The 24,925-nt window shown below is 39.8% G+C and overlaps 2 protein-coding genes across 2 annotated transcripts; both read right to left on the bottom strand.

Moving 5' to 3' along the window:
* Window positions 1-5,760: 5,760 nt before the first annotated feature.
* LOC110943216 (ATP-dependent DNA helicase RRM3-like) lies at window positions 5,761-8,900 on the bottom strand. Its single transcript, XM_022184967.1, has 4 exons — window positions 8,837-8,900; window positions 7,518-8,735; window positions 6,291-7,423; window positions 5,761-6,210 (listed from the first exon to the last, which is right to left on the bottom strand). The coding sequence occupies exons 1-4, from the start codon at window positions 8,898-8,900 to the stop codon at window positions 5,761-5,763; spliced, it is 2,865 nt and encodes a 954-aa protein (XP_022040659.1).
* Window positions 8,901-8,909: 9 nt separating this feature from the next.
* Window positions 8,910-24,715, bottom strand: LOC110943214. Its single transcript, XM_022184966.1, has 6 exons — window positions 24,643-24,715; window positions 24,516-24,554; window positions 24,210-24,413; window positions 10,515-10,631; window positions 9,855-10,293; window positions 8,910-9,768 (listed from the first exon to the last, which is right to left on the bottom strand). Exons 1-6 carry the CDS (start codon window positions 24,713-24,715, stop codon window positions 8,910-8,912), a joined length of 1,731 nt encoding a protein of 576 aa, XP_022040658.1.
* Window positions 24,716-24,925: the final 210 nt, after the last annotated feature.

Raw genomic sequence — 24,925 nt, 5'->3', positions numbered from 1 at the left:
AGCGGACCGATTTGTGAAAGATTATAATGAACGAAGCCCACAAATCCCGATACTCCATTCATCCCGGTGCCGATAATATGTACCAGGATCTTCGTTACAAGTACTAGTGGTCGGGTATGAAACGGGATATCGCTCTCTATGTTGGAAGTTGCCTGACTTGTGCGAGAGTTAAGGCTGAACATCAACGACCTTCTGGCTTACTCGAACAACCTCCAATCCCTATATGGAAGTGGGAGAGTATAGCTATGGATTTCATAACCAAACTTCCGCCCACGCTATCAGGTCACGACAGCATTTGGGTTATAGTTGATCGTCTGACCAAATCAGCCCACTTTTTGCCAATACGGGAAGACTACAAGGTAGAAAGACTAGCCCGAATCTACACCGACGAGATCATTTGTAATCATGGTACGCCTCGTGACATCATTTCAGACCGTGATGCTTGGTTTACTTCGCGATTGTGGGAAACGTTTCAAGCGGCCCTTGGTACGTCGCTTAACCTGAGTACTGCATTCCATCCCCAAACTGACGGACAGACTGAAAGAACGATCCGTACTCTTGAAGACATGCTCCGCGCGTGTGTTATAGACTTCGGTGATAGTTGGAACAAATACCTACCGTTAGTCGAATTCTCGTACAACAACAGCTATCATGCCAGCATACAAATGGCACCATTCGAGGCTTTATATGGAAGAAGATGTCGTTTGCCTATTGTGTGGCACGAGATCGGTCACTCACAATTAACCGGTCCCGAGCTTCTACAAGAAACGACTGACAAAATTCTCCAGATTCGCGACAACTTGTCGAAAGCCAGGGATAGACAGAAAAGTTACGCCGATAGAAGACGCAAGCCCCTTGAATTTGACGTTGGCGACTACGAACTCCTAAAGGTATCACCTTGGAAGGGTGTGGTCAGATTCGGCAAGAAAGGGAAACTAGTGCCTCGATATGTTGGACCTTTTAAGATTCTGGAGAGGATCAGAAAAGTCGCCTACAGACTCGAACTACCGGAGGAACTTAGTAACGTCCACCCGACTTTCCATGTGTCGAACCTCCGAAAATGCCTAGTTGATCATGATCTGTTTGTACCTCTCGACGATCTTCAGGTCAACGAAACGCTACACTTCGTGGAAAAGCCTGTCGAAATCATGGATCGCCAGACCAAGCAACTCAGGCGCTCACGCATCCCTATCGTGAAAGTCCGATGGGAAGGCAAACGAGGCGCAGAGTTCACTTGGGAACTCGAAAGCGACATGAAGGCCAAGTACCCGCAGTTGTTCAAATAAAGATCTGAAGCGAGAAATTGGTAATGTCATTCACGATGTTGTGCAGCTTTGAGCCTAATTTCGGGACGAAATTCCCTAAACAAGGGGAGGCTGTAACACCCCGTGTTTTCGAGTGTCAAAGTCAAAGTCAAGTCCAAGTCAACTTTGACTTCTTTGACAATAATTAGTCTATTTTATGTTTTATTTGTATTATGTGGAGTAAGTGTTGTAGTCAAGAATGAAACGAAGTAATCGAACGTTTATTGACGCAAACCGACTTACGACTGTGAATAGTAGGAAGTAACAATGCGATAAAGTTAATCAAGCTAATCGAATCATCAATCGAACTCGAAACTCGAACTATGCGAATTTGGTGTTATATTACTTGTGTGTGTGCCTTATGTGTTACCTGTGCGTGTTTACTTTATGTTTTGTGTGGTGATCAGTCGAATCAATCGAAACTCGAAACTCAATCGAATGCAATCGAAATCGAATTATGACGAATGGTAACGTAAGGGTAGTGTGAAATATAGATGATTGTATGTTAGATATAGTGATTGGGATTAAAAGTAATTTGAATAGGGAACTCTATCGTACTCGTATCGCCTCCAATCGAAATCGAAATATCAGAAATCGTCACACCGAACACTCGAAACAGGCTGTGGATCGATCAGGCTGCCAGCCGATCGAACAGCCCAGCCGATCGGACAGACTGTCCGATCGAGCAGGCTGTCCGATCGGAGTGCCTGGCCGATCGGCCAGCCCTTTCCTCTTTTGGAACCTATAAATAGGGTTGTCATTGTCATTTTTTCCACTTTTGGAAACTCTCTGACCGACCAGTTCGTGCTCCTCACCTTTTCTCAGATTTCTTCCGATTCCGGTAAGTTTTCATCCTAAATCTTGTACTTTCTTGATCAATACACACTCCTACACCTTTCTATCTTTCAAATCTTGATTTCTAACCGTGAAATCATCAAGATCTAAGCATTTTAGGATGATGTCATCATGGTGTTCTTCAAGAACATCATGCTTTGGCCTCATTCTACTATGAATAGCTTGGATCTAACCGATTTCCACATAAATAAGCTAAGATCTGTCACAGATCTAAACATTTACATGATGTAAAGGATTGAGAGGAGGATTCCAACTTTCTTTCAACTCTTTTACACTCAATGCCTTCAAATTTGTAGAAGCGAAGCTTGAGCCAACTCACCAATCATCTAATGGTGGTGTGGTTCAAGATTCGGATTCTATCTACGAGGATCACCGACTTCGGGTTAAACGTTAAACTACCGTTCCGAACCGTTCACCGGCCGGACTTGGGTGATTCCTGTCCGAGCAGGGGAAGCAAGTAAGAACAAAAGCTCCATGGTTCAACTCGTTGTCAAACTACCTCAATATAACGTCAAATAAACAGAACAGCCAAGTGTTAGACGAATAGGCCGACCAGGTCAGGATGCTGGCCAAATGGTTAGACTGTCCGATCGGACAGCCCAACCGATCGGACATGCCAGCCAATCGACCAGGTCAGCCTATCGGACATGCCAGCCGATCGACCAGGTCAGCCGATCGGCTGGCATATGGCCCCACAATTTGACAATTTCAGAAGTGTGGTATTGAACGAAGTAATGTCCGATCAAACGAGTCGTTTGATAACATTACTCATCGGATCATGAGATACTATGCTTCAACCCTTAATCGATTTACAACTCGTAGTAGTGCGGAGTGCCACCCGACCGAACATGCTGTTTTATCGACCAGGTGACATCCAGCTGAGGACTCACTATCGAAGTGTCTAACCGATCGGTTAAGCCGGTCGATCGAACAGACCGTTCGATCGATCGACCTGAAAGGTAAGAACACTTTAGTGTTCTCAAATACTACAACGAAAACTTCAAAAGGTCAAACCATCATACACAAACACATCCTACTCAAAGGAAGAAACAATCCACTCGAACAGTCCAACCGATCGAGCCTACCGGCCGATCGGATAGGCTGTCCGAACGGACTGTCCAGCCGAACGCACAACCCGTCTGATCGAACCTACTGTTCGATCGACCAGGCTGTTCGACCCACTTACACTTGTCTCCATTTTACGTGTCTTCATCGTTATGCTATCAAACTGTTCAGGCTAACCCTACTCTCAAGCGCTCCCTTCAATCCATCAATCAATCGTTGTGAGTATACTCGATCCCTTTTTGCTTTTAGCACTTTTGGGTGTTACATACATTACTTATCAAAATCACAATCGAACACACTACTCAATTATTTGAACGCTAACCGATATGCATGTATTACGTGACTAAATGAATACTTATTGATTGTGTTTACACGTGGAATGTTGTCTACCTGCCTTAACGACGTAGTACTATAGTTTGGACTCAGCACCCGTTCACACGGGGGTTGTTAAGGACAATTACTTGCATGGATTACTGTGGTAATCATGTATTGCGAACTGTCTCGGACAGTCAACCCGCAGTCATTGGTATCAATAGATCCATGTCGATAATTAACATGCTTCGTTTTCCTCTGTGTACGTGCTGGTTATGCGTAAACTATTCGAACTCTATATGTTATTATCAAACTTGTATGCTCACCTTTACATTATATGTATTGACTTTATTTTAACGTATGTGACAGGTGTTTAAGATGTTTGCTTGCTATGAAAGCGAGGCTAGAATAAAGCTCTAGAGGCCCCAACAAATAGTTGTCTGTCAGGAACAAGCGTCTAGAGCATAGTTGTCTGTAGATCTTGTCCGATCGGGTCTTTAGGAGTATTTGAACAATATTTCTGTTATTTGTTAAATCTGAGTTGTCGGAACAGAATTACTTGACTAGTTATTATCTGTAATAATTGATTATATTATTTGGGATACGGTATGGGACGTATCATTTAACTAGATAATATTAATAGTTGTTGTGGAAACTTCTGGACAATCTGTTTCGCTCAGTGTCATGCCCCGATGATTCCGCTATCGGTTGGGGTGTGATACATATATTGTCAATGGTTTTTATCATCACCAACCAAATATATATCGACCAAACAACATCAGTACCGGCACCATATTCGTTTTTTATAGTTTTCTCGACGTGGCGACGTAAAATTCGTTGAACATAGAGTTAGATTCACAACAAACTATTTTTTTTGGTATTGTAAGCTGTATTGAGTGTTTATATAATACCGGTACCATAACGAACCGATACCAACCGAACACCATTGGTACCAGTACGTGTATTTGTTTTTTTGGTGTTCAGTCGATGTAAAATATATGTCAATTGTTATGCCGAGTTCCAGTATCGAACTGACCCTGTAGTGAACAGTATCGATAATGACCAAAGGCTGCAATGAAGCACGGAAATCCAACTATACATATGAATAGAAAGAGGTAATGAATAGTAGATTCCCCTTGAATTTTTCTGCCACGTGTATCGAGGCTAAATCGTTGAAATGTACACCAACTTTAATTTATATCGAGATGTACATAAAGGTCAAAATGTAGACCAATTTAAGCACCAACACATATTATATTGACATAACTCATGAAACGTAAGGTAACTAGAATTTATACCGTCTAATGAAAATGTATTACATTTGACCCGATTCGTTTCCGAACAAAACTTACGTTAAAAGATACACCAACTTAATACGTCCATAAAAATGAGCACAAATACATATTATATTTGACATGATTCTTATTAAAAAAAAGCGTCGAAACGTAAACAAATTTGAATTTATACCAACACGTATATAAAAATAAGCATGTAAAACTCAAGACGGTCAAAATGACATTTTACAAAGTTTTTAGAAAATAAAGGAATTGTAAATATAAATGCCGAAATAAATACAAAAGTCATGAAAATTGCAAGAATCTTAATTTAGATTTTTTCATATAAAATATTAACAGAAAACCAAAATAATAGAACCGTAACTGACAAAACCGAACCGAAATAAAAACCAACGGTTCGGTTTTTGGATTTTTAATAACAAAAATTTCGGTTCGGTTTTCTGATAACCATTTTCAATAACCGAAAAAACCCAAACCGAAACAAAAAAAACATATGTTTTTATGTAGTTTAAGTTGCTTAAGTGTTTAACCCATGCTATTAGAAATTATTAATTTTATTCTTGAATATTTATTTATAATAAAACATTAACATGTTTATTTATAATTGAGATGATTTATTTATTGCCTACAAGAAATAACAAAATTTAATATAAAAATTAAATAATATCAAAGTATTATATAAGAAAAATATCTTAATAAAAACTTTGAATAAACATAAAAACAGATTAGAAGGTTAGGTTTATATAAACATTACTAGGTTATCACCCGTGGTACCCACGGGTTGATTTATTTTTAGGATATTATTAATTATTTATTATTATTTGTCGGGATGGTTAAATAAAATTGAAGAGGATATACATACATTGATTCAATTACATCACAAGTTACCAAATATCTACTATATTAAAAAAACTGTAATTAAAATTACATCACAAGTTACCAAATATCTCCTTGTAAACCACATTTGATGTCTGCTTCGAAGGTTTACCATCAGCATCATACGCTAAAATTTTGACACCTTCTCTCGTCTTCACTCTCGATAAAGCAACGTACAACTGGCCATGACTAAAAACTGGATCCTTTAAATATAGCCCAACTCTTGATAAAGACTGCCCTTGACTTTTGTTAATTGTCATAGCAAAACATACTGATAACGGAAATTGCCTTCTTTGAAACTGAAATGGTATCTTCTTGGCAGAAGGAATCATTGAAATCCTTGGAATATAAACTCTAGTGCCAATATTCCCACCTGATATTACTTCAGCTTCAATAACTCGTTTACCGAGAAAGGTTATTTGAAGTCTAGTTCCATTACATAGACCACTTTGTTGATCAATGTTTCGAAGAAGCATTACAGGAACACCAACTTTAGAACCAACCTATGATTAGGTAAACCGGCTATTTTGAGAGCATTCAAATTATCAGCAGAATACAAATCTTGTTGGAAAGAATCAAGTACTTGCTCAGTTTGATAGATACTGTCAGAGCTCAAATACTCTTTTTCTTCACCCGGAAATAACGAAAGTAAACGATCATTAATTTCATGAACAACTTCATTTTTTGGTGCTAAAATAGCTCTCTCAGAAAAGAATCCAGATTTTTTGTAATTTTCTAAAATTGAAAGATAAACAAAGTCGATTAAACTTTGTATTGGATCATCCGAATTGGTGATTGCTAAGTCATCCGGTATCTCTATAAGTGCTTCACCATCGTTTTCTGAACCAACGTTTCCTTCACCAATATCAAGTAGCCATCTTGCAAATTTCTCAATAGACTCAACGTTAGATGTTTGAGCTCCAACTGTCAACCTCATGTTTTTTGTTAATTTTAAAACCTTGCATTCTGACCATATATATGAAGAACTCAAAGAAGCATTGACAATTTGTTGTCTGGTACCATTAGGAATGACCGGGAGGATCTGCCTAAAGTCCCCACCAAAAACAATAACTTTACCCCCAAATGGTAGTTCAGACTGGTGACCCATAGAAGACGATAAAACGTCTTTCATTGTTCGATCTAGTGCCTCAAAAGCATGCTTGTGGACCATAGGGGCTTCGTCCCATATAATCAACTTTGCCTCTTTTAGTAGGTCAGCAACATCATCGTTTGGCTTAATATGGCACATGGAGTCTTCTGTCAAGTTAATGGGGATTTTAAACCTAGAATGTGTCGTCCTTCCTTTAGATAGTAATAACGAAGCAATACCACTCGAAGCAACATTCAACACAATCTGCCCTTTAGATCTAATTGCAGAAGCCAATGTCTTCCACAAAAAAGTCTTCCCAGTTCCACCATAACCATATACAAAAAACAACCCTCCAGTTTGGCTATCGATTGCATGCATAATTTCATTAAAAACGTTCGACTGCTCTTCAGTTAGACATTCTTTCATTCGACAAAACTCAGTTTGCAACTCATTTGTGTCTTGGGATAATTCATCATTGATTAGACGGTTGGTAATTTGACGTAAAGAGTGATGATCAGGATAAGGCATTGTAGTAAACTTACTTAAAGATGAACCATTGGAAATTAAATAATTCTCAATTTCAAACAAAATCTGATTCTTCAGTTGATCTTCAGGAAGCGTTAAATCTACAAAAAGTACAAAAAAAATTGGGAAAAATTATAAAAAATTATATATAATAATGTAAAACATATAGGTGACAAAATAAAATAACTCATTTACCAGGGATACGTGTCTCTTTTCGACGTCTGTACAAAATATCGTCTCCTAATAAATGCCACGTTTTATCCCTAACAAATTCAGGTCTTGTTAGAGTATTTGTTAACAGCATTGTGGCAAATAATGCTCTTAAATACCGACAATGACCATCAAAACTTGCTTCTTTAATTGCTTCAACATATTCGTTGTCATCATCTAGAAGACCCATTGCATAGCATGCGTCTTTAAAAGTGGGGAATAACTCTCCATTAACTGTTCGAATATCTTCGAATGATTTGGGACCCCTGACTTTGTTTAGGAGAATCCTTAAATAATAAGGTTCACCAGAAGCAATTGAAACGGAATGAATTCTACCAACAGTTTGATACCTTTTTCGTATTTGCCAGCGTCTATCTTTTACATTCCAAACATACTTTTGTGGGAACTCGACATAAGTCAATTTACATGCTTCCTCATCACGTTGATTTAATTCAAACCATTTCAAAAACATCGAAGAAGCAACAGATGGTTTGCTCAACACATCTTCAATATCATCATCTGCCCCATATACAACATTATGCTGACCAGGTAAATGAAAAGGAAGCCTCATTACAGCAGGATATCTATAATGCACTTCATTTGAGAAAATTCTCCAAGAAGCTTCACAAGCAGATATGTATCTACAATCGTAGTACTCTTTTATTTCGTCTTTTTGTTTCTGAATGCTGTAACCTTCTGCTTCGCAAAACACAACGGCAGTAGCCCGGTCAAGACCTATGTTAATGTACTTGAAAAGGTACTTTATGGAGCCTGCTTGGTTACACCATTCAACATTAATATGGGCTTGGTATCGTCTTAATAGACTTTTGTTATACGGTACAACACTTCGGTTGTCAAGTTGAACACCTTTCTTTATAACAGTATGGCCACAATCTCTTCTTCGATAAACCGGAAAACCACTTGAGTCAATAATAGTTTGAGCAGAAAACTTTTTGGGAAATCGTTTAGAACATCTTTTGTCAACCATGCAAGGACAGCTCAAGTTAGCATTCCCACAAGGACCATGAATCATATACTCCGACACAAGTGAGTATAACTGAGGATCTTCAGATTTGTCTGGAATTTCAGCTGAAATAAAAGGATCTATGTGATCTACGGTGGGAAGTTTATGATCGACTTTCATGAATAAACAAATGTGTGCATGAGGTAGGCCACGTTTTTGAAATTCAACGGTATAAACAACTGCATAAGTTGCAAAGTTTATGTGTTAGTAATTACACATATCAAATTTATGTGCACTTAATAAGATATTATAAAAAAAAAATAAAACATAAAATACACACCTGCGTTCATTTCACCAAAAAATTGATTATCCTTTAGATCTTTAATCATTGAATCCAACTTCATCTTGAACAATCAACATAGTATATCTGGCCTGTCTTCTGGTTTAATTGAAGTATCTTTAAGAAATCTTGAAATTTCAGGCCATTTAGGATTGCATGTAATGGTTATGAAAAACTCTGAGTATCCAAACCATTTACATAAAGCCATAGCATCAAGGTAGTTTTGTTGCATGAACCGAGCCCCTCCAGTAAAGGAAGAAGGCAGAATGACCTTTTGACCGGTGTTCGATAAATTTTCTTGACCTGTGTGCTTATACTTTTGTAAATTTTCAAATGTCTCAGATCGTAGATTCTTCTGCTTACCACGTATGAAATTTAACCTTTCGCTTTCAATCATAGTGTAAGCGTCAACCAAAAACTGTTGGAACAGTCTTCTTCCGTTTAAAACCAAAGAATAACCACTAATGTGATCCTGTATTCGATATGCAAAGAATTCCCGCATTGTACATTTTGGTCGTATTGTTTTCTTGGTTGTTACACCATCCCTATGAGGAATATCGATTCTATATCCATCATCACCAAACGGGAAAAAAATAGGATATTGAAGAGCAAGGTAGGATGGATGTAACTCACTAATACGTTTAAGCATACCAGATTGAGTTTCAACAACAATGTCACGACGATCAACAGAAGCATCTAAATCGTCGACAATCAAAGCAGCTACTTCAGTCGAGGATGGCAGATTATAAGTTCTTCCATCTTTGTCTCTGTTGTAAATAAGTCGGAGCTTAAGGTTTGCTTCAGGATTTTGTTGAAAATGGTTTCGTACCATTCTGTAAGATTTAACCAACTCATTATGGGAATCTAAAAAATCTTTAAGGTATTCAATTATTTCGACGTCCAACTCCTGTTCATGTGAAGTTACATGTTGCCTGTTATCAAATTCAAAATAAAAAAGTAACTATATTTAGATAAATGTAATAACCTAAAAAAAACGCAATATACAGAATTAACTTACCCCAATACACTTTGTCTGTTATATACCTCGTTCTCAGTATCGTATATGTATAGTTGAGAAAACTTAGCTTGCTTGCCATTAGCTGGTTTTGGACTACCTAAGCTATGAAAATTTTGACCACTAATTTGGTATATGAAAGGAGCATTTCCCTTGTTTATTTTGGAATCAACCTTTCCACCCATTGATGTAAAAGAGAACATACAATTATATCGTCGGATATTCTTTAAGAAGAACTTGCTTCTTTGATCGGACATGTGGAACAAATTTTGATACGACGGATTTGCCTCCTTTAAATGTGGTAGCTCAACTTTCCCATATCCACAACATAAACCATAACATAACTTGCCCAATGTCAATCGACCTTTTCCACCTTCGGAAGTCCATAACTTGGCATAACAAATATCACATATAACAACTTGATCACCATGATCTATGTACTCTGTATAAATTTAAAAATATATTAATAAAATTATCAAGTATTTGTAATTTACAGTGTCTATTAAATAATACAAAAAAATATACCACTTGAAATTCCTTTATAAGGATCTGGAACAAAAATTTCAGCATCGCTAGGATCACCCGATTCCAAACTTTGCATAACTACTGAGGATAATTCACGTGCCTTGTGCTTCAGTTTGCGCGTACCGGCTCATAACTTACTAAGTGATGTTCTGTTAGATGTTGAAGTCGAATTCGTATATGTCAAGATATTTGACTTAATCGAATATACACCAGGGGTACATAAGGATACATCGTTGTTTTGCAAATTATCATTACCTGAAAAATACATTAAAAAGGATATTAAAAATTATATCCTAATTACTAACTGGCGAAATTCAAAAAAAAAATTAAAAAATTATACTATAAAGTATTAGTGTTACGTGTACAAACTAATATAAAGTATTAAAAAGTCTCACATACATAAGTTTGTATGAAGTAAAGAAGGCATACCATTCAGACTTCCATGTAAAGGGATTGTCGTATTTATATTATGTGTAACATTAGATACTTGAGATACGTTTTCTTTCCCACGTATGCCGACAGCAACGTTTGTAGTATAAGTTTTTTTCTTTCCCTTCTTTTGGTCAATTATTGTCACACCCCCAAAATCCACCTGCGGATAACACCCGCTTTGAGGGCGTGACTGACCAGGATCCAGCCACCAATTATACTGAGCATTGAATTAATAGTAGAAATATTTAATATCCAAAGTAGTTAGCAACATCGTAGTTTAAGTTCGATAATTAGGTTAACAAAACAGCGGAAGCATAAACCAAAGTAGTTTTAAAGATAGTTCTTAGTTCAAAATAATTAACCAAACACACGGGTTTGACGAACACTACACATCCCCCAAGCAGCAGCTCCTGAGTCACTGGTTACCTGCAAAGCATGCAGTAAGGGGTCAACAATAATGCTGAGTGAGTTCACTAGTTGTCCAGTTTTAGTTTACCAAAAACTTAAGTTGTTTAGATAAAGCATTTATAATCACGTTGTGGGGAGCTACCCCATCTGTAAGCTCACTAAACTGTAGATACCGAAACTGTTGACGGAATATAAATTCGTGCCCCGAGTCAATGTCTATCGTCATTGACCATGTTGCAAGGTCTACTAGTTCACGCCCGATCTCCCCCGGTCACGGTGTGAGGTTGTCAAACCTAATAGCGCTATCAACTAATAACCCGTTCGCCCCCGGCGACTAATCGGTACTTTAAGCAGGGACTTAGAGTGATAGAGTTTCGTTTAGTATAGCTAGTTGTGATTTATAAATAATGTCCAAACGTATCTCCCCTGGAGATAGTAGTTACCCATTCTGTTTTCCCCCGGAGTAATGGGTCAAAAGTATTTTTCCCAAAGTTGGTAGTTTGTTCGTGTCCCTCCGCGGGACGCATGCTTTTAGTGTGTGAACTCACCTTGGGTTGCTCGGCAGATTGGGTTACTTGTCAAACACGTTGGTCACCACGTCCTAACATGGTTACCGGTATAGGTCAGGTTTGGTGTACAAGCAATCACGTAAAATCTACACATAACTATCACGTTGCATGCATAAAAATATAGACAGTGGGTTATTGGGCCGGCCCTAGCATTTAAGCAGTCAAACAGTAACACGCAGATCAGTCAACAGGTAGCCCATATCAAGCATACTATGGCCCAATAACCAAAGTGGACAGCCCAGTCGCAACCAGATGGTCTCGAGTCGCAACCAGGAGGTCTCGGCTTGTCACGCTGTGGTTGCGAGTCGCAACCGTGTGGTCTCGAGTTGTCACGTTGTGGTTGCGAGTCGCAACCGTCGTAGTCTCGAGTTGTCATGCCATGGTTGCGAGTCACAACGGTGCGGTTGCGAGTCGTAATGCTGTCTCTTTCATGTTCACGTGTAGATTCAGATACATCAGTCCACATTGTACTATGTAATCAGGCCCAAATCAAGTAATAGCCAATAAGGTTTTACTAACATTTTTCCTAATCTGACCATTAATAAAAATAGATCAAACTTTGCCATTTTTGAAATCTTCAAACCATATTCAAACAAGTTCATCACAAGTTCATAGTTTTTCTAGGGTTTTCATGTCAACATAGCCATACATTTTGGACCGAAAATCACATATTTCATCAAGATCAACATGTAAGAATAAAGAAACATACAATATATATCCGAAATCTTAAGTTTAACATCATCATTTTGCAAGAAACAATGAAGCATAGTATGGTTAGCCATGAATACTCTTAAACTACCATTATCTAGCCATCTTTAAGCATGTTAGCAAGTATTCATACATAAGGTTTAACACACATAGTCCAACTTCACAAATCACCCAAAAATCATGTATAACACTACTAACCAAGCATTTCTAGTTCATTTAACCCACATAAATCCTATGCACATAATAACAACACTAACCGGTTGAGAAGGAGGAGCCGAAAACAAAGAAAAGGAACCGAGAAAGTAGAGTGTCCGAATGATGATGGTCTTGACCGAGATTCTTGTCCGAGATCCTTGAGCTTGAACCGAAAGTTGGAAGAGATGGGATGTTGTTGAAGGTTTCTAGTGAGAGAGAATAGAAGGAGTGTGTGGATGTGTTTGGTAACTAAAGAATGAAGAATGAGGGGGAGGTTGGGTTTATATACAAGGGAGCTCGGGTTGGGCTTGGGGGTTTCGGCCCAAACGGTTTCGGCTCAAGAGGCCCACTCGAGACCGAGTGGCCCACTCGCAACCGAGTGGTTGCGAGTCATGGTCTCGAGTCGTGGTCTCGGCTCTCATATATATATATATATATTACATACATATCACACATATCATGCACAAAGATCACGTTTTCATTTAATATCATATGTATACACAAAAATATTACAAGGTGTTCGTTCGGAAAAACCTAGAGTGTCACATTATCCCCAAGTTTTAAGAACTTTCGTCCCGAAAGTTAAGGCAGCCACTGCCAAGCTAGCGTGTTTCAACGGGGTGTCACATCATCCCCCCGTTAGTTTGGAATTTCGTCCCGAAATTCAGTTGTAGCTTCAGTGCTGGGGGTTTCGTTTGGGAACAACTGGGGATACTTAGACTTCATCTGGTCTTCCCGCTCCCAGGTAAACTCTGGGCCACGCCGTGAGTTCCAACGAACTCGCACGAGAGGTATCTGGCTACGTTTGAGGGTTTTGATCTCTCGATCCGTGATCTCAATCGGTTCCTCAGTGAAGTGTAGCTGTTCATCAATAGTGAGTTCCTTGAAAGGAATTATGAGTGTTTCATCTGACAGGCACTTCTTCAGATTAGACACGTGAAAGACATTGTGCACTGCACTCAGCTCTGCAGGCAGGTTCAATCTATAAGCCACCTTACCGATTTTCTCGGTAATTTCGAATGGTCCAACATATCGTGGATTCAGCTTGCCTCGTTTACCGAAACGAACCACACCCTTCCAGGGTGAGACTTTAAGTAGAACCCGGTCCCCGACCTGGAATTCTAACGGTTTCCTACGCTTGTCAGCGTAGCTTTTCTGACGGTCACGAGCTGCCGCCATGCGTTGCCTTATCTGGGAAATCTTTTCCGTTGTATCTACCACCAGTTCTGGGCCTGTGAGTTGACTATCACCGACTTCTGCCCAGCAGAGAGGTGATCGGCATTTACGACCGTACAATGCCTCAAAAGGTGCCGCCTGAATGCTAGTGTGGTAGCTGTTATTGTAGGAGAATTCCACCAGCGGTAGATGCTTTTCCCAGTTCCTGCCAAAATCGATCACACATTGTCACACCCCCAATTTCCACGTGTCACCGGTGGGCCCGGTGTGGGGTACAGTGACGTAGTTGGCATCGTCATAGACAATCAACACAATATAATAATGCACAGCGGAAGCAGAATAGAAACATTTCAACTTTAAATAAAGTGCAATAATAAATATCACAGTAGTTGAAATGGATCCACAGGCGGATCAAATAAAATAAGATAAAAATAGTTCAACAGATAATTGTCGTCCAAGCTTGCGAGACTATAGTGGACGCTCTTAGGAAACAGCCAGCCTATTTCCGTATAGTACCTGCACTTAATCTTTTGGGAAAAATACGTCAGTTTACACTGGTAAATACAAATCGACTGACTCATTTTGAAAATGATTGAAAATTTATTTAAATGCACAAGGCATAAATATTTTTATTAACTTGGGATAATTATATAATATAAACTTGTGAACGAATTACATGCACTTGTATCTCTGGTGGCCCGGGATCTACTGTCCGGGCTAGAGATTAAATGACACACCACATTAAAGAGTTATACACGTCGGGTGTACGCCTACACCCCGTGCTCTGGTCGTGGCCATCTCGTAAGATAATGCCAAGGATATCCGGGACACGGTCAATAACCCCCCAAAGCCTTTAAGTAAGACAAAACTGTTTAAACGAAGTCGCACAAGCTATTCAAGACTGTACACCTATAAGGCGCAGGACTTGTGCGCCCGATCAAGCGGTATTTTAAATACCGTACCCCAAGCCCGTATAGGGAAAATAAGTCAAAATGTATTTACCTGAGCAAGTATAAGTCACAAACGATAAGTGTTGGTAGCTTTTACCGGCCTCCTAATCTGGAACAAAGGTTTATAATTAACCTATTAGATTCCTAACGGCCTTTTATTTAAGCTTAAGCTTTGACCGGTTAGTTTTAGGAATGATACGGTTTACGCACGATTAAGCGAAAGACCGGATAGAATGTGATTTAGACCCGACAAGTTTGAATACTTGTATAATATGGGTATACTAAATACATTCTGGATTTTGAAATAAAAATGATATCGTTTGACCCGTTTCGGTCAATTTACGCAAACTAGTTACGTAAACCGAACCGAACGCGAAAAGGGCGATACGGGTAGACCAATGATTCAAATGCAAGTTCCCTGAGATAATATGCTTAAAATATGATATTATATCAGTAAGTTATGTTCTATATTGCCCGGAATAATTTTAAACCCAATTTATGCCTTAGAAGGGCATTTTGGTCATTTAAAAGATAATAAAAGGGTAAAATTAGAAATCTGAGTTTAGGGTCTGGTTCATACAGTAAATATACTTAATATAACCTATTATATTAGTAAGGTATGACCCATATATCAAATTTATCATTTAAAACCAAACTATGCACCGTAGGGGCAATTTAGTAATTTCACAAGGGCTAAAAACGCCAAAACTGGAAGTCTGAGTTCATATACTTATACTTACTGTTTTTATATGAAAATATGCTAAACACATCAGTAGTTATAGGTCTTATATGTTTAAAACAAGTATAACGCTCACTATGCGCTTAAAACGCTAAATATGCGATTTAAGGGCGTTTTCGGGTTTTCAAATTAAATCTGAGATTTTTATATTTCCAGAATACTTAAAATAATTTATTCATCATATAAAATCAGTAGAAAAAGGTTTCGGGTCAAAAGGATGTGTAAAACTCATTTTATGGCTAAAACGGTCAAAACCGACATAAGCCGAAATGACTAGGCGATCTAGGATCCGTTCAGCCAAAAATTAATTAAAAATCATCAAAATTCCCAGAATATTATAATACATCAGTTGGTAAAAAGTTTTGTACCAAAACGTGGCTAGAAACGGGTTCTACGCAAAAAGGACCGTTTATGTAAATTTATAATATAGTTTTACGCTAATGGCCATAACTCACAATCTGGACCACCAACTGATCCGAAACTTTCGGTGCAAGTTCATATATTAGGAATAAAGATTTCTATCCTTTCACTTTTCCAAAAATCACGTTCTAAATCAAAAAGGGCAAAATAGTCAACTTTATGCATAAATCGGAAACATGCATTCGAATAGGCTAAGCATAGACTCAATCAAGAAAATTCCAGAAAGTTTAACTAAAATAAAAATAGTCAAAAATACTTTCCAATACAGATCTCGAACATGCATGTACGAATCCGAATCGATAGTCTACGAAATAATCGTTTTACAAGACTTTCGGTTCCGATTCGTGGCTATACTATAGATTGTCGAGTTGATGATGATTAAAACACATTCTTATATGTATTACAAGTTATCTATGATGATCAATCAGATTGCATGTCATCTATATCATTATTCATGTCATTTTTCACAAAAATCGCTTCTGTTGACTTTTTAGAATTAGGTTTGACTCGACATTTAGCATGCATATAGTGGGACTCAGATAGTGCCCTTTAGAGGGTTTGTTTCCCACATAAATACCAATCTATAACAAGTTTCAATTCGAGAAATGACTGAAAGAAATCCGTTTAATCGGAAAGTCAAAGGTTATGAACACCCAGTTTGACTTTTATCAATAAACACAACAAGAACGGATTAAAGAACGAATTGAAAGCTTACCAAGGTCCTATAGATGTTTAGTGAACACTAGGAATCAGCTTTGATGGTCGGATTAGCTCCAGGAAGTCTTGAGAGCTCTTGCAAGTCTTGAGAGTTCTTGTTCCCAATTGTAAATGCTCAAGAATGTGATCAATTTGGATTTAAAGCTGAAATCTTTAGGTTTACTGTAGTCATAGCCATGCATGGCTTATAATTGGAGCATTTGGAGGCGAAACATAGCTGTATTGCACTTAAAATCGGACCCAAATAACCCATTTTTGAAGTTTCTGTCGCTGGGCAACCCACGCGGCCCGCTTGGGCTTTCCCAGGCGGGTCGCCTGACCCTGGTTCAGCCAAAATAAGTTTCATGTATTGACAGCTTTGACCCCTGAACTTGTACGCGATGTTTCGGCTACTTTTCTCGACCCGTAAACCCCCAAACTTGGTTTCTAAGAACCTTAGGACTTTTACCAACATGGTAATGCCCTCGGATAACTTTGCGCTCAACCGAAAAGCCCTGAAATTCGATGTTGACGCTTTTAGTCCCTTAAGTACGGTTTTGGCCATAACTTTCTCATACGTTGACGAAACTTCATGAAATTTTTACCACATATTCTAGTGAGTATATTTTAGCTATACAAAGCTTCGGGTCTGCCAAAAGTTCACTCAGAGGTATAAATTAAACATGTTGACACTTTTGGCCCCTATAGTTTGCAATACTTCACTTTTGTGAAATTTCCGCGTCGTATGATCCATGAACCATCCGTTAAAGGTTATAAACATTATGTAGGGTTATCATAGAGTCTATTTATCCATTGTTGACACTTTGGACCCTTACGTTCCATAGTTTTCACTGTTTGTCACTTTTAGTCCCTCTAAAGTATGTTTTCACATAACGGAACCTTATGACACGTGTCAAGACATTATTGGAAGAAATTTTTTTCGAGGTGTTACACATATGCTCTAAGCATGTCTTCCAGGGTTTGGATGGTGCGCTCAGACTGCCCATCCGTTTGTGGGTGGTAAGCGGTGCTCATGTCCAAACGTGAGCCAAAGGATTTGTGCATAGCTTGCCACAACTCGGAAGTAAAACGAGCGTCTCGGTCGGAAATAATAGAAGTTGGCACCCCGTGCCTGGAGACTACTTCCTTTAAATAGATTTCTGCTAAGGTAGAAAACTTGTCTGTTTCCTTAATGGCCAGAAAGTGTGCAGACTTAGTCAATCGATCTACTATCACCCAAATAGTGTCATTCCCGCGTTGGGATCTAGGTAGCCCTGTAACAAAATCCATGGAAATCTGCTCCCATTTCCATTTCGGGATTTCGGGTTGCTGGAGTAGGCCTGCTGGTTTCTGATACTCAGTCTTGACTCTTGCGCAGGTCAAACATTTGCTAACGTATGCTGCTATGTGGGCTTTCATGCCAGGCCACCAGTAAGTGGTCCTTAAGTCGTTGTACATCTTATCTGAACCAGGATGTACTGAATAACGGGACTTATGGGCTTCGTCCATCACCAGTTCTCGTAGATCTCCGTAAAGTGGGACCCAAATGCGCCCTGCCACATAGTAGGCGCCGTCTTCTTTTTGCTCTAATCGTTGTCTCGATCCTCGCAGGGACTCAGCCCTGATGTTCTCCGGTTTCAGAGCTTCGGTCTGAGCATTTCGAATCTGGGTAGGGAGATTAGACTGGATGGTAAGTTGCAATGCTCGCACGCGCTTGGGCGTAGTGTCTTTTCGGCTGAGGGCGTCTGCCACGACATTGGCCTTGCCCGGATGGTACTTGATGGCGCATTCATAATCATTCAGAAGTTCGACCCATCGACGTTGTCGCATGTTTAATTCCTTTTGCTTGAAGATATGCTCGAGACTCCTGTGATCGGTGTAAATGGTGCACTTGGTACCGTACAGGTAATGTCTCCATATCTTAAGCGCAAAGATCACTGCTCCTAGTTCCAAGTCGTGCGTAGTGTAGTTCCTTTCGTGAGTCTTAAGTTGTCGAGAGGCGTAAGCAATAACTTTGTCGCGTTGCATTAACACACAACCGAGCCCATGGATGGATGCATCGCAGTAAACCACAAAGTCGTCAGTGCCTTCAGGCAACGAGAGAATAGGAGCACTACAGAGATTATCCTTTAGTGTCTGAAACGCGGTTTCCTGAGCTTCACCCCATTTATAAACCATACCCTTCTGAGTAAGAGCCGTGAGAGGCTGAGCGATCTTGGAGAATCCCATGATAAATCTTCGATAGTATCCCGCCAGTCCCAAGAATTGGCGGACTTCGGTCGGAGTCTTAGGGGTAGGCCAATTCTTTATAGAGTCGATCTTTGCAGGGTCGACGTGAATTCCATCCTTGTTAACCACGTGCCCAAGGAAATGGACTTCTCGAAGCCAGAAGTCGCATTTCGAGAACTTGGCATACAGTTGCTCATTGCGAAGGAGTTCGAGGATAAGGCGCAGGTGCTGTTCATGCTCTTCCTGACTTTTCGAGTAGATCAGGATGTCGTCTATAAACACGATCACAAACTTGTTGAGGTAGGGTTTGCATACTCGGTTCATGAGATCCATGAATACCGCAGGCGCGTTGGTCATTCCAAAGGGCATAACGAGGAATTCATAATGACCATAACGAGTTCTGAATGCAGTTTTGGAGATGTCTTCATTACGGACCCTTAGCTGATGGTAGCCTGATCGCAGGTCAATTTTAGAATAGTAGCTCGATCCTTGCAACTGATCGAATAGGTCGTCGATTCGCGGGAGAGGGTAACGATTCTTGATGGTAACCTTGTTCAGCTCACGATAGTCAATGCACATTCGGAACGTGCCATCCTTCTTCTTAACAAAGAGTACCGGTGCTCCCCAGGGTGATGAACTAGGGCGAATAAACCCTTTATCCAATAGTTCCTGTAGTTGAGTAGAGAGTTCCTTCAATTTTGCGGGGGCTAGTCGATAAGGCGCTCGAGCTATAGGCGCTGCTCCGGGAGCTAGCTCGATTTGGAATTCGACCTGACGGTGGGGAGGGAGTCCAGGTAATTCCTCAGGAAATACCTCGGGGTAGTCACGCACTACCGGAAAATCTTCAATCCTCTTTTCCTTTTCCTGCGTGTTGGTGACAAGTGCTAAGATAGCGGTGTGCCCTTTTCGTAAACACTTCTGGGCCTTCAAGAAAGAGATAACGCCAGAGATTTCTCCGCCTTTGCCACCTTGTACAATGAGGGGTTTGCCAGAACGACGGGGAATACGAACTGCTTTCTCTTGACAGAGGATCTCAGCGCGATGCTTGGATAACCAATCCATACCAATAACGACGTCGAAGCTTCCAAGAGTAACAGGGAAAAGATCGATACTAAATGTCTGACCGGACAATTCTAGTTTGCAGCCTTTGATAACATGTGAGGCCTCGATGTTTCTACCATTAGCTAACTCGACGATATGATGCGAACTTAGTAACGAAAGCGGACGCTTAAGCTTCTTACTAATACGTAGGGACACATAACTAGCATCGGCTCCAAAATCAAATAATATAGAAACATAACGATCATCGAGTAGGAACTTACCCGCCACGACGTTGGGGTCATTCCTTGCTTCTCCAGCTCCAATCACAAAAGCCCTTCCTCTAGCACCATTCCCAGCATTGTTGTTCTGATCGTTGTTTCCAGCTCCCTGATTGTTGTTGCGGTTCTGGTTCAGTTCAGGGCAATTCTTCTTAAAGTGCCCCTCAGCTCCACACTGGAAACAACCCTTGGCATTCCCGTGATGTTGTTGCTGCTGGTTCTGCCCCACGGGACGTGGACTCCTACAGTCCTTGGCCTCATGCCCCATTTTGTTACATCGCTGACACTGACCTTTCCCACACGGCCCGCTGTGATGTCGATTGCACTTGTTGCACTTGGGGTGGTTACCGCGATAGCCACCCTGTTGTTGAGTGCCCTTGTTGTTTTCAGTTTTCCTTTGCTGTGCTGGGGCCTGAGTGGGGTTAGCATCCTTGCTTTGATTTCCTTCCCACTTACGCTTGTTGTCACTAGAAGTTCCGACAGTAGCACTGATCCTTTTGGGCAACCTGCCCTCTTCTACGGCCTGATCAGTAAGTTTGTGAGCAAGTCGAACGATCGGCTGAATGGTAGTGTGGTTGGCTGAAGTTACATGACTTCGAATTTCTGGAGCCAAACCCTTGATGTACAGTTCGATTCTTCGATACATAGGTCGAGACATGTTTGGGCAAAGAGCAGCATAGTCATTGGACAGTTTGGTGTAGGTCTCAATCTCTGACCCAACCATTTTAAGCGCATAGTACTCGTTCTCAAGTTTGTGGATGTCATCCCGGTGACAGTACTCCTCCTTAATCATGTCCTTGAAATCCTCCCATGCCGTAGCATTAGCAGTTTCCAATCCAAACATCTGAATTTGCGCCTTCCACCAAGAAAGCGCGTTTCCTTCAAGCGTAGCAGTAGCAAATTTCACCCAATTCGCAGGGGGACACTCACATACAGCAAAGACAGCTTCAACTTTCTCAATCCAATGCAGAAGACCTATGGCACCCTCAGTGCCGTTGAAAGGGAGAGGCTTGCAATCCATGAAAGTTTTGAAAGTACACACGGGTGGTTGCGCAGGTGCATGCTGACCTATAGGGTGAGCTGCGAAAGCTGCAGCCACTGTGTTGAGCAGGTTAGTGAACTGAGCCTGAGTCATGTTGATGTTTCCTCTTCCACGTCCACTCATTGTCTTCACAGTATGAGTGTGATGTCGTAATGTAGCGAGAATGAGATAGAAGAGAGAGGTGTATCTATCTAATTTAGGCACACCAGTACGTATAGTAAAACAGGAAACATAAGGTAAGCAAACAAGTAAACACTGGTCCGAGCTATGAGGTCAAAAGTGTTGAGCCTTGCACTTGGAGTGTAGTGTCGTCGCGAGTCACAGGTTATAGTCTGGTTTTTCTCAAAAAGATTTTTCCCCTTTTTAAAACCAAGTTCACTATAACCAATGGCTCTGATACCAATCTGTCACACCCCCAAAATCCACCTGCGGATAACACCCGCTTTGAGGGCGTGACTGACCAGGATCCAGCCACCAATTATACTGAGCATTGAATTAATAGTAGAAATATTTAATATCCAAAGTAGTTAGCAACATCGTAGTTTAAGTTCGATAATTAGGTTAACAAAACAGCGGAAGCATAAACCAAAGTAGTTTTAAAGATAGTTCTTAGTTCAAAATAATTAACCCAACACACGGGTTTGACGAACACTACACATCCCCCAAGCAGCAGCTCCTGAGTCACTGGTTACCTGCAAAGCATGCAGTAAGGGGTCAACAATAATGCTGAGTGAGTTCACTAGTTGTCCAGTTTTAGTTTACCAAAAACTTAAGTTGTTTAGATAAAGCATTTATAATCACGTTGTGGGGAGCTACCCCATCTGTAAGCTCACTAAACTGTAGATACCGAAACTGTTGACGGAATATAAATTCGTGCCCCGAGTCAATGTCTATCGTCATTGACCATGTTGCAAGGTCTACTAGTTCACGCCCGATCTCCCCCGGTCACGGTGTGAGGTTGTCAAACCTAATAGCGCTATCAACTAATAACCCGTTCGCCCCCGGCGACTAATCGGTACTTTAAGCAGGGACTTAGAGTGATAGAGTTTCGTTTAGTATAGCTAGTTGTGATTTATAAATAATGTCCAAACGTATCTCCCCTGGAGATAGTAGTTACCCATTCTGTTTTCCCCCGGAGTAATGGGTCAAAAGTATTTTTCCCAAAGTTGGTAGTTTGTTCGTGTCCCTCCGCGGGACGCATGCTTTTAGTGTGTGAACTCACCTTGGGTTGCTCGGCAGATTGGGTTACTTGTCAAACACGTTGGTCACCACGTCCTAACATGGTTACCGGTATAGGTCAGGTTTGGTGTACAAGCAATCACGTAAAATCTACACATAACTATCACGTTGCATGCATAAAAATATAGACAGTGGGTTATTGGGCCGGCCCTAGCATTTAAGCAGTCAAACAGTAACACGCAGATCAGTCAACAGGTAGCCCATATCAAGCATACTATGGCCCAATAACCAAAGTGGACAGCCCAGTCGCAACCAGATGGTCTCGAGTCGCAACCAGGAGGTCTCGGCTTGTCACGCTGTGGTTGCGAGTCGCAACCGTGTGGTCTCGAGTTGTCACGTTGTGGTTGCGAGTCGCAACCGTCGTAGTCTCGAGTTGTCATGCCATGGTTGCGAGTCGCAACGGTGCGGTTGCGAGTCGTAATGCTGTCTCTTTCATGTTCACGTGTAGATTCAGATACATCAGTCCACATTGTACTATGTAATCAGGCCCAAATCAAGTAATAGCCAATAAGGTTTTACTAACATTTTTCCTAATCTGACCATTAATAAAAATAGATCAAACTTTGCCATTTTTGAAATCTTCAAACCATATTCAAACAAGTTCATCACAAGTTCATAGTTTTTCTAGGGTTTTCATGTCAACATAGCCATACATTTTGGACCGAAAATCACATATTTCATCAAGATCAACATGTAAGAATAAAGAAACATACAATATATATCCGAAATCTTAAGTTTAACATCATCATTTTGCAAGAAACAATGAAGCATAGTATGGTTAGCCATGAATACTCTTAAACTACCATTATCTAGCCATCTTTAAGCATGTTAGCAAGTATTCATACATAAGGTTTAACACACATAGTCCAACTTCACAAATCACCCAAAAATCATGTATAACACTACTAACCAAGCATTTCTAGTTCATTTAACCCACATAAATCCTATGCACATAATAACAACACTAACCGGTTGAGAAGGAGGAGCCGAAAACAAAGAAAAGGAACCGAGAAAGTAGAGTGTCCGAATGATGATGGTCTTGACCGAGATTCTTGTCCGAGATCCTTGAGCTTGAACCGAAAGTTGGAAGAGATGGGATGTTGTTGAAGGTTTCTAGTGAGAGAGAATAGAAGGAGTGTGTGGATGTGTTTGGTAACTAAAGAATGAAGAATGAGGGGGAGGTTGGGTTTATATACAAGGGAGCTCGGGTTGGGCTTGGGGGTTTCGGCCCAAACGGTTTCGGCTCAAGAGGCCCACTCGAGACCGAGTGGCCCACTCGCAACCGAGTGGTTGCGAGTCATGGTCTCGAGTCGTGGTCTCGGCTCTCATATATATATATATATATTACATACATATCACACATATCATGCACAAAGATCACGTTTTCATTTAATATCATATGTATACACAAAAATATTACAAGGTGTTCGTTCGGAAAAACCTAGAGTGTCACAATTATTGCTTTTCGAATACTTCGTCTTTCTCCAGTATCAATAACTGAATAATCAATAACAAATATATAAATAAATAAATTACTACTCATTTAAAAAAGGAAGTTAACATATAAAATAATTTTTCATTACAATAAATAGAAATTCATACCAGTAGAAATGGCTGATAGAGGAATTCTGTCAAAATCACCTATATCTATAAATGGATTATTAAAAATACCCATAAGTATTAGTGGTTTAAATATATTATTTAAACTTACTATTAATATATGAAGATAGCGTAGCATCTACACTTCTCTGAAAAGGGATTGTCATATCTAACTGATTTGTAACATTAGATACGTGAGATGAGTTTTCTTTATCACGTAACGTCACACCAACATTTGAAGAAGAAGTTCTATTCTTCGCCCTCTTACTCTCAAGTATTCTTTTTCGGATTCTTCGCCTTTCACCGGTATCAATAACTTAAAATTAAACAAACCACATAAATAAAAGTATTAGTAGTTTCATAATAAAAAAAATATACAAACTACCTTATCTGTTATATTTAAAAATGAATCCCTTACCATTCGAAATGTTTGACAGAGGAGTTCTATCCAAAACACCTATATGTATATATGATTATTAAAATTAAAACTAAACACGCAGTATAGTAGTTTTAAAAATTATAAAACTTTAATAATAGACACTTACTGTTAACATCAAACTGTTTAGATTTACCAGATGATGATGTTGATGAACGAAAATTATAGGTTCTCTTTGACATCTTCTACTAATAACAATATCTGCAGCGGATTAACGATCTATTATATAAAACATATAATGAAGTATCAACTATGATAATATAGAAAATAGATAACAACTATACCTTTATTTCTGAAAAAGGATATCATACAAAACAATCCATAGATCGTTACATAGATAATAAACAATTACCTTGATTTTGTTATTGACGTCTTGTGATAGATTGGTAATA

Source organism: Helianthus annuus, chromosome 5, assembly GCF_002127325.2.
Source record: "Helianthus annuus cultivar XRQ/B chromosome 5, HanXRQr2.0-SUNRISE, whole genome shotgun sequence".
Taxonomy (NCBI): domain Eukaryota; kingdom Viridiplantae; phylum Streptophyta; class Magnoliopsida; order Asterales; family Asteraceae; genus Helianthus; species Helianthus annuus.
This window is presented reverse-complemented; position numbering and strand designations above follow the sequence as displayed.